The 10,633-nt window shown below is 48.3% G+C and overlaps 1 protein-coding gene across 1 annotated transcript in view; it reads left to right on the top strand.

Annotated features, from left to right (window-relative positions):
* Positions 1 to 441: 441 nt before the first annotated feature.
* PDZK1IP1 (PDZK1 interacting protein 1) overlaps positions 442 to 10,633 on the top strand; it is an 83,382-nt gene continuing 73,190 nt past the window's right edge. Inside the window, exon 1 of the mRNA XM_086952394.1 lies at positions 442 to 612. Within this exon, the coding sequence (XP_086808520.1) occupies positions 552 to 612 (61 nt within the window). The 5' untranslated portion in view covers positions 442 to 551. The remainder of the gene's footprint in view (positions 613 to 10,633) is intronic.

Below are 10,633 nucleotides of genomic sequence, written 5' to 3'. Positions count from 1 at the left end.
CTCCACAACGGCCCCCCGCGGCGGGATGCCTGGCTTTCGCCTTGGGGATGCCCTGTAGGGGCTATCTCACAGGGAAAAAGCCAGGACGGGTTCCCAAGGCAAGCGCGGAGATACCCCTTCGGGGGTCGATTCAGGCGCTATATAAGAAACTTAATAATAATAATAATAATAAATAAGTAAAACCTTTCTAGAACATTCCATGCCCCTGCTTCCAAAAAATTTTCCTGCCCTAGGGAGGGGGTTGTTCTTCTGTGCTTTTAAGTGTTTGAAGAACTTAGATTTAGATACCCACGCAGGCCAGATTTCCAAATCTCAGTCCCGTTCATCACTGACTGCTCCCAAAACAAACAACGCCCAAACAATGATACACCGCGGTGGAGTCTGATAATTTGCCAGCACCCCCCTCCCTGGCGCGAGGAGGCGTGGTCGGCGCTGAAGACACCGCAGGTTTCCCATTAACTCCCTCAGAGCGCTTCCCACCTCACCTGCGCGGACTGCTCCAGTCACCACAAGGACCCGACTGAGGAGGCTGCTACCGCTCACCCAGGGCCATGGCGACCTTCCTGCTGCTGCTTCTTTGCACGAGTTTGGAGCTCGCGTGCGGCCAGCAAGGTACAGGAGCGACTTCTTTCCGATTCCTATCTCACTGCTGTGATTTCTGCCAGGCTCGCGCTGCGTGGCACGGCAGAGGGTTTAAGATGTTGGCACGGCGATCTCACTTCGCACCTAACAAGCTGGTTTAGCGGTTGCTGGCATTCTGGTTCAATGTTGCTCAATTCTGCATTAGCCCCGAGGCCACGGCCTGCCTGTGGGAAAAGACTGTATTCCGCATAATTCTGACAAACAGGTACAGTCTCGGTAACCTAACAGCAAAAAAAAAGCACAAGAATTCCCCGAATTGTGCAACACGAAACCGTGTGAAGGTCTGTTTTCTTAGGGGTGGGCAGAGGGGGAGTTGTAGGGTTGGAATCAATGAATGGGACAAGCAGCAACCCCCACTAAGCAAACTCTGGGTTCATCCTAAGGGCAACAGGTAAAATATATCGCTTTTGCTTACCCAAACGAATATTTACTGCCTGCAGCACATTGCGTTTTTTTCTCCCACTCCACTGATGCTGTTTGAGCATTGAAAACTTGGCATTGATAAACTCGTGGCGACATTCTTTACTAAAGCAGCTGACAAGGAGAGAATGTGCGAGAAACGGGGCAGGCCTCCCTAATACAAAGAATTTTTGCAGGGGGTTTGTAGCACTGTATCAAGTATTTAATATTCACTTGAACATTTATCAACTCCACAAGCTACCAATAACAAACCGTCAAGGTAGATAGATGTGGAATTAGAATAGTAAATATATTCTTCTCTATGCATGCTTACCGTAAAGATGTACTGGAAGTCTATATGGTGGACTCTATACTTGTGTAAGTCCAAAGTTCTGTACTTGAACAGTAGCTTTACAATACCACAGCACAGTAGCAGCACAAGCTTGCCTCATAGTGTCTGTGATTGGGCTCGGGTGGTGAACTCCGCTCCGTTCGCAGAGTTTTCCGCACTCCGTGCAGCACGTGGAGTTCGGAAAAACTCAGCTCCACGAAAAGGAGCTGATTTTTTTTCCCTGCTCACCAACATTAAGTTAGCAAATGAAGAAACACCAATGCCTCCCAGAGAGATCTCTCAACGCGGATGGTCACGACTGCTTGCGATGAGAAACCATCAGTTTGCGTTGAGGAAGCTGCTGCTCGAGTAGAATATTTACTCGAGCGTCAGAAAGTAGCAGCACCCTCTTGTGCTGCGCATGGTGCCATTCGCGCTGATTTTCCAGCGCAGGACAAACACCCGGCCCTAAAAATCAGCATGAACGAAGTGACCTAATGCACTCCACACACTTGCGGAACTTCACATAGTGTGGCAGAGTTTTTTGTTCACTGCGCGGAGTTCCGCACAGGCCTATTTGTGATGTGTGTGTTCATGTCTGTTGGTGTCATAGTGCATATGATGATGTGATATTGTGAAAATGTCTGATATACTGGTGCGATGATATGTGTTGAGTGATGTGTGTGTTGAAGAAAATTATTGTGTGCACGGTGTGTGTGTGTTTTGGTATGAGTGTGTGAGTGGAATGTATATGACAATATGATGATGGTGTGCCGGTCTGTGGATCGGTGTCTGCCTCTTGTATAATAGTTTTTGTGGTGATATGATGTCTGTATTATAATGTGTTAGATGTTGCATTGAAGCCAATCAATCAATCAGTGAACTTGTAAAGCGCACTACATACCCGTGAGGGTCTCAAGGCGCTGTGGGGGCGGGGGGTGTTGTGACTGCTTGAAGATCCGGTCTTGAGGAGCCTTCTGAAGGTGAGCAGGTCTTGGGTCTGCCGCAGATGGGTAGGGAGGGTGTTCCACGTCTTGGCGTCGAGGAACGAGACGGATCTGCCGCCGGAGGTTGTTCGTTGGATGCGAGGGACGGCGGCGAGGGCGAGGTTGACAGAGCGGAGCTGGCGGGCGGGGTGTAGAAGTTGAGTCTTGTGTTCAGGTAGGCTGGTCCTGTGTTGTGGAGTGCTTTGTGTGCGTGGGTGAGGAGCTTGAAGGTGATCCTTTTGTTGACGGGGAGCCAGTGCAGGTGTCTCAGGTGGGGGTGATGTGTCTGTGTCGAGGGATGTTGAGAATCAGGCGGGCGGAGGTGTTCTGGATGCGTTGCAGCCATTGTAGGTGTTTGGCTGGGATTCCTGCGTAGAGTGTGTTGCCGTAGTCCAGTCTGCTGCTGACAAGGGCTTGGGTCACCGTTCATCTGGTTTCGATCGGGATCCACTTGTGCATCCTGCGAAGCAGGCGGAGGGTGTTGTAGCATGAGGAGGAGATGGCGTTCACCTGCTTTGACATGTAGAGAAGTCGAGGATTAATCCTAGGTTGCGTGCGTGGTCCGTGGGAGTTGGTGCTGTTCCCAGTGAAGTGTGTGACTAATGGTGTATGCATGTGTGTTGGTGTGATGGTGTTTGATGATTTTTATGTTGGTGGAATGGAGTGTTTGAAGTATGATGCTTTATGTCATGTATGTGCATTAGTATAGTTCCTATGTTGTTGGTTTGTGGAGGGGCGTAGCTTGGTCAGTAAGATTGAGGGGATGTGAGATTCTGATTTCCCAACAATCACATGGGTTAAAATAAATTATTGGAGAAGCAAGGCAGGAGGGGGGCCTTAACCCCTTCCAGGCGTTTGTCGGCCAACGGCCGTCGCGAGCACTACCTCCATAGTGCTGTGCATGTCCATTAGCCGACGTGGCCCCGCCCAATCCGCTAAACCGCCGCTCCGCTGCAGAATTGTCGCTGCGGTTAAGAGGTTAAGGAGGAAGGGAAAGGAGTGCGTACTGAATGGGGATATATTTTGTAACAAAACCAAAGACCTTTAAAACAGAGACGTGTGTGTGTTTTTGCCCGCATGTGTATGTAAAAACCTCAAGTGAAATCCGACAAACACCTCACCATACCCGACTTAAAGCACCTGCACTCAATTATGCGTGCCATCATAGACAACACGATGTTTGGAGTGTACATAACTCATGCAGATGTTACATTGAAGAGTGCATTTATTTAACTACGTCTGTAACCGAAATGAGGAGATTAGGACACAATTTACAACAAGCATTTACAATGCAACGGTTTCGCCTTTGTAAAAGTTAGAGCTATTGGCATTGTAAATGACAAATTTTTCATTTATGTGTTGTTTTTGAAAACCGATAAATAAATGGCATTGTCATTTACAATGCCAATAGCTTAATGTCTCGCAAGACCCTAGACGTACAGTGCACAATATTATCTCTGCATCGGTGATCAGCCAAAGGTTCGCGTAATATCACTAACTGCAGTCAGAAGTTCACATTTGTTAAATTTCACTTCATGTCATTTCATTTCATTTTTCCACCCTGCCTTTGAATAAAACATTAGTTTGAGTCTATCAAGTAACTGATTATCGTTTATTTTTCATTACGCTTCACAAACTCATGCACAATCCCTGGAGAACGGGTTGTAGCAGCAAAAAGACGATGGGACCCGATTTTCTAGCAAGAGGCTCAGTGGGTTGAGAGGGCGCGCTATGGAGGTCAGTGTGCAATATCGGAGCACAGAATCGTGGCCCAGTAGGGCCAACGCCGCTATTCATCCTTCTAAGGGTTGAAGAAAGGAATACCACAGCCGATATAAAATATCTATAATTTAGTATCATCCTGGCATTTCTGCTAAAAGCAAAACCTTCATACATAGAGGAAGTTTGGTTTATTGAAAAAGTAAAATCCTTTCCACTGAACACTCATACTCCAAACCTGCATACATCTACTTTCCTCGTTAATTCCTCCCTTGATGCTTCCAGAAGGTGTACTGTTTTTGCCAGGGATGTTTTGTTGCTCAATGTACCAGAAAAAGAAATGATTGGCCCGTGACTAGTCTGGTTGCAGCACCCAGGGATGAACGGATATCACTGGGAAACGAGCCAGCAGGCTCCAATTCACAGGCTGGATGTTTCGCAATTCACCACATGTGAAGCACATCACTTTCCAATTAACTTAATTAATATAAACAAATACGGACCCGAATTGCAGCTCTGAGAGGAAGCGCGGCGCGCGGGCAGCTAAATGAGTACACTGCTTTGCTGTTCTGCTATTTAAATTTTCAGATTACAGACTACACATCCGGCTCTGAAGTGGACAAATAGGACTCCCGTCTCTCTACAGTAGCCGCGCTGCTGCAATGCTCCACTGTTAACTAAATAGTACTTAGAGGTTGTTTTGACGAGCGCTTGTTTATAGATATGAGAAAAAACTGTAAATACTAATTTTAGTACACATTTTTTAAACCAAGTTTCGTTATTACACAAACATGCCAATCGCAGAAATGTATATTCTTCATGGCGGAACTTGCGGGTTACAACCACATTTTCAAGATGGTAATTTTTTTTGCGCTGTGCATTGGACTTCCCTGGGTTCCCTTTCCATGTTATCACAGCCAGCATCTTTCATTTTGGCAGTGGTGCCAGTATGTCTTCAAGATACCGAGTTTATTATAAGACCAGATTGATGGCTTCACCAGCTATGGTCACCTTCGGTCAGTCAGTTTTTATACGATCTGATTCTGTAGCGATCAACCTATATGAGCATCCCGAGACATTTTGACTGACCTCATGATGGCCACCACCAAATAGAAACCACATAAGCCCCGCAGGCAAGGTTACTTATAAAACACGTTTGTATAAAGCACATGACGGAGAGTATCAGACCCATTCCCTCCTATTTCCAATCGTCAACGCTGACAAGTAAATTTTTTTAAATAACGAAAATAAACATCACCATCTAGCCTCTATGAATGCTTTCTGGGACAAGAACGCAAGCGTGATATGCGCCTACAAATATGACAACACGTAAAAAGGTAAGGGAGGTAGGGCTTGTCTCAGTTGTGTACTACGCCTTCTCGGAGAGACCAACGCGAGGCGCAGGTACCCTTCTCACACGTTTCCCTTTTAAAGTTCACCTTTCTCTCGGGTGGACGTGCAGCGTGCGGCCGCGCGCACAGCTTCGGAGTGCAGGGTGCATTTGTGTCCCAGAGGCCTGCACTGATTGTGCTCCCCAGATGTGCACAGATGTAAACCATTTAATTTGGCAGGAAAAGGCTCCTACTTGAGCAAGGCTTGCACGTCTTGCATTGCAACGGACTTCGTTGATAAAGCACCTAGGAGCTAGTGCCTGGCGCCCCAGATGTGCACAGTTGTAACACTGGAGAATAGCTTGCATGTCTTGCATTGCAACGGGCTTCGGTGACAATGCGCCTAGAAGGTAGTGCCTGGCGCCCCAGATGTGCACAGTTGTAACACTGGAGAATAGCTTGCACGTCTTGCATTGCAACGTACTTCGGTGATAAAGCACCTAGGAGCTAGTGCCTGGCGCCCCAGATGTGCACAGTTGTAACACTGGAGAATATCTTGCATGTCTTGCATTGCAACGGGCTTCGGTGATAAAGCACCTAGGAGCTAGTGCCTGGCGCCCCAGATGTGCACAGTTGTAACACTGGAGAATAGCTTGCACGTCTTGCATTGCAACGGGCTTCGGTGATAAAGCACCTAGGAGCTAGTGCCTGGCGCCCCAGATGTGCACAGTTGTAACACTGGAGAATAGCTTGCACGTCTTGCATTGCAACGTACTTCGGTGATAAAGCACCTAGGAGCTAGTGCCTGGCGCCCCAGATGTGCACAGTTGTAACACTGGAGAATAGCTTGCACGTCTTGCATTGCAACGTACTTCGGTGATAAAGCACCTAGGAGCTAGTGCCTGGCGCCCCAGATGTGCACAGTTGTAACACTGGAGAATAGCTTGCACGTCTTGCATTGCAACGTACTTCGGTGATAAAGCACCTAGGAGCTAGTGCCTGGCGCCCCAGATGTGCACAGTTGTAACACTGGAGAATAGCTTGCACGTCTTGCATTGCAACGGGCTTCGGTGATAAAGCGCCTGGCTTGTACATGCGCTTTCAGCAACTGCATTAACACATTTTAAAGTAATACATGCCTTGGCATTGGGCAGCTGTGCACAGCTGGTCCATTTTCTCGTATCTTTATTTTGTAAAGGGGGTGCGTGCTTTGCAATTCGGATGTCTTGCAATGCGGGATTGCACAGCGTCACAGCTCTGAAATGGCTAATTTTCACAATTTCATGAAGAAGTTGCCTTGTGGTGTACACACGTGTGCCCCGTTGGCACCGAGGCTCTGATGCTTTCGGGCATGCGTTAACACTTCCCTCAAGTGATACAGGGTGGGGGGGGGGGGGGGGGGAGTCAGTTTCAGACTAAAGATACGAGCAGCAGAGCAGCTCTGGCCGTGAAGAGTTAAGTTATCTTACCTACCCCTCTCCAGTGCGCGCTGCAGAACATTCAATTAAAACAGCAGAACATTCAATTGCTCTGCAGAAAATCGAGTAATAGACGTCAATATGGTATTTGAAGAAACATTGTGAACTGAACGATCTCTGTTGAAATCTGTAAACTCCCTGCAGTGACAGGCTCAAACCGCACCACAACTCAGCATTTCATCCTGCCGACGTCTATCCATTGAGGTTTGGGCAATAGTAACTAGTCAGGGAGGACTGACTGTGTACCGATCTGGACGGACTGTGCCAATAGGGAAGAGACATGGATCTTTCTGCCAAGCAGTGAGACTCGTGAGAGTTCAGGAAGACAGAGCTCTGGACTAACGGCCTACCCGAGAGGCTCAGGTGAAATCAGGGCTAACGAGTCTGCGCCGATATCCCAGGAGCCCCCACCTCCTGTGAGGTCACGGAGACTTTATAACACGTAGTTCACGGTCAGACCCCTGCTGCTTTTATGCCTCTGTGCATCCGCCCCCATGTGGGGTGGTTTAGTTCCTCGTGACGGAATGCCATCTTCACATTTGCCATGCTCTTATGCTAGAGAGGAGACACGCCGTCCCTGAAGCCTCAAGGGAGGTATCACTTATCACATCCTAGAACACAATACACTCAGGTGAGACAGTGTCGGGCAGGCCTGTGTGGGAATCCGGCCGGAGGGCTGATCTGACATGACAGTGTGTGGGCCACTTTTTGGGCTTGTTTTATGGTCTGTGATTCAATTTTAATGTGGGTTTCCCTATTACCACCAACCTTTCCTGCAGCAAGCACAGACACATGCAGTCTTCCACACCTTGCAAAACACCTGGGCAGCGTGTATTTACAAGTTCCAAACTGCCCTGAATTTTCAAATGTGAGCCAATTTTTGAAACTACGTGCTAATAGAGGCCACTTTTATTCTGGGACCCGGTCCAATTTTTCTGCCTCTGTCCTACCGTGGTGTCAAGCTGCTCCTGTATGCAAACATATCGATTCTCCGTGGGAGACGCAGCTCTCGACTTAAAAGTACGTCTGTGTACAAACTGCAGATCAAAGGCTAGGACCCCCAAGGCGATGCTCCGCCCCTTCTTAGGTAGATACAATGTGCTCAATCGAGATCAGTGACACATACACTTGTTAGTGCTGCGTTTAGAACCCGTACATTAAGCGCTATATGCATGATGGCACACTGCACCGCTTCCGTCATACTCGATAATAAATGTGCTCATTATCGTCATCGAGAGCAGCCCTCCTACCCGTTAATGTACACTCCATTTGCGTGGTCCGGACCGAGCAACCCATTTCGGGGACACCCCTGCCCAACCTTACTGTGGAATCTTCAGTCTAGGCTTGCGGAGGAATGCTTGACACCCCCCACATGACACACACTAAGTACCTGCCACCCCCTGCATTCAAACCCAAACAAGAACTCCACCTTAAGAGGGTAACGGCGTCGGGTGGTGGTGGTGGGTCCCACCGCATCCATAGCGATGTTAAACGAGTCCTGCTTGAGTTGAAGACGGACATTTGAGGCAGTCGGTGTGTATCTGGCAAAGCGAATTCCGGAGATTTGAACCGGGGAGCTGCTATTTGTGATATTTTGCTGTTAGACGCGATCCAGAATGTAAGAAGCATTTTCCAGATAAGGGACACATCTCCTCGTTGCAGACGGTGCACGTTAGATGCCTAGCCTGGCGCTATTTACATGTCAGATAACTCTGGGCTTTACGTCACATCGTGAGGCAGTCTGGTACTTGCAGTTTTCAGCACATACAATGACGCAGTCAAATTACATTTCAAAGACCAGTTCCACCCAAGGTGTCGTGATTTTCCGATGCCAGCGTGCAGACAGGCTCGCCTTTTCCCGAGGCATCTTGTCCCCTCCTCTGGCACGGCCGCGGCTTTTACAAGTGCCTCTAAAACAGTCAGGGCAAGGGCTCCCTCTAGTGGCTGCTATGGAATATTGCTGCCCAACTCAGCTGGGATTGTTTCTCGTGCACAAAGTCGAGGCTCAAACGAATACTGCTGCTGCATACACAAACAAGTAGGGATTAAAGTCATATTTCAAGCACGGAACACCCCGCCCTTCCAGCTAACATCTGCTGGTTATTAACACAACTAAAGCCTCCCTTAAAAGAGCATATCCCAGTTAGACTCACGGACAGCGGGAGGGGGGGGGGGAGGGGGGGCCGGGAACGGCGCACCGTCAACGGGAGGAGGGGGGGCGGGAACGGAACGGAAACCGAGGTCGGATTTGAAAACAGTTCACGAACACAATCGAACACAATCAGACAATGCCAGGAGAAGGGGATAGAGGATAGAGGGATGTTCGTCAGCCACGAACAAATGATCACAACGCACCGTCCCCCCCAAAAAAAACAAGTCAGGTCCCGGGCCGCGCTGTGATTGGCTGACGTCACGGGGGTTTCCCGGCCGGCAGCCAATCACAGCGCGGCCCGGGAATGACGTCACGGGGTGTCCCGGGCCGGCAGCCAATCGCAGCGCGGCCCGGGACAAAGGGGCGGGGCTTAAAAAAAGCACCAGGAACGCCCCCGAATCGCGTTTTCGAGAGAAAGCGCGATTGACAGCCTCTGTCTCCCAATGGCTAGTCTCCATTTATGGAGCTATCCAATTGGAAACAGAGGCTGTCCTAACCTCACTATTAATAACAACAGATTTCGATCTGGGAGGGGCTTCGCCCCTCGCCAGGTTACGAAACCTAAAAACGAGGTATGCTAGCATTTCGTTTTGAAGCCATCTCAGAGACACACTCCTCATCGGTGTCATCTCACAAGATATCCCATGCCTCTCCTTGTTCACTGAATGTAAACAAACACTGCACATTGTTGCAATCGGGGCATCTCACTATGTTGTCATTAAAAAAATTTTTTTTGCAAACAATTGCTTTTTCGCCGGTTTTCTATAAACAAGTGTTTTTTTGCAAATCATGTAAAGCACAGCCATTCAATAAGAAACAATCTGTGGCAAAGGCAATAGAACTGGCATTGTCAGCAGAGCTGTTGGTTTTGCCCATGCTTACCCCAAAACGTTTTATAGTAAAGAGTAAGGAAAATAAGTTAAAGATGGCATCCCCTATTCTATTCTATTCTATTCCATTCCATTCTATTTGTAAAGAGCATGGCTTCACAGCGCCTATCCCCTATATTCTCATGCTTGCATGCTCCCTAATGGCCGCTCTTGACTGTTTTTGTTGTGCTTTATTAAAAACCATATACCAATGGTGCTTTGCCTTACATAGTGCCTCTCTATACGGGGCGTTCCTATATAGTTTAGGAATGTCATGCGACAAGCTTCTCACTCATCGTCTGGCTTTTCTCATCCTAGTTCTGCTTGATTCCGAGTGCGGAAACTGCTCCACCTATCTCAATTGTCCTGATGTTATTGCTCCCATTTTTCCCAGGTGTACAGCGGATCATTTTTACTGGCCGGGAATCCAAGCTAGTAAAGCCGCGTGAGGCTTTACCTGTAACAGCAGCCAGGCCTCGCCCCCTGTCTCTGCCAAGCTTTTTCATGCCTGCCCCCTCACTGCCAAAACAGTTTTTTGTTTTCCCTCTCCTATTTTCTGAGCATCCCTATTTTCTGAGCACCCCTCTCTCCACCTCCACCCAGGTGGTAAATGGGAGTGGTACATTCCTTGGAATAGGGAATACCGTCAGAAATTCTGCATAGTAATTCCACTTTTGCACAGTTATTCTTCATTTCATGGGGTCTAACTGATAATAGGTGGCAATT

This window comes from Lissotriton vulgaris, chromosome 1_1, assembly GCF_964263255.1.
Source record: "Lissotriton vulgaris chromosome 1_1, aLisVul1.2, whole genome shotgun sequence".
NCBI classification, from domain to species: Eukaryota; Metazoa; Chordata; class Amphibia; order Caudata; family Salamandridae; genus Lissotriton; species Lissotriton vulgaris.
Note: the sequence above shows the minus strand (reverse complement) of the source record. Positions and strands in the feature narration are given on the sequence as shown.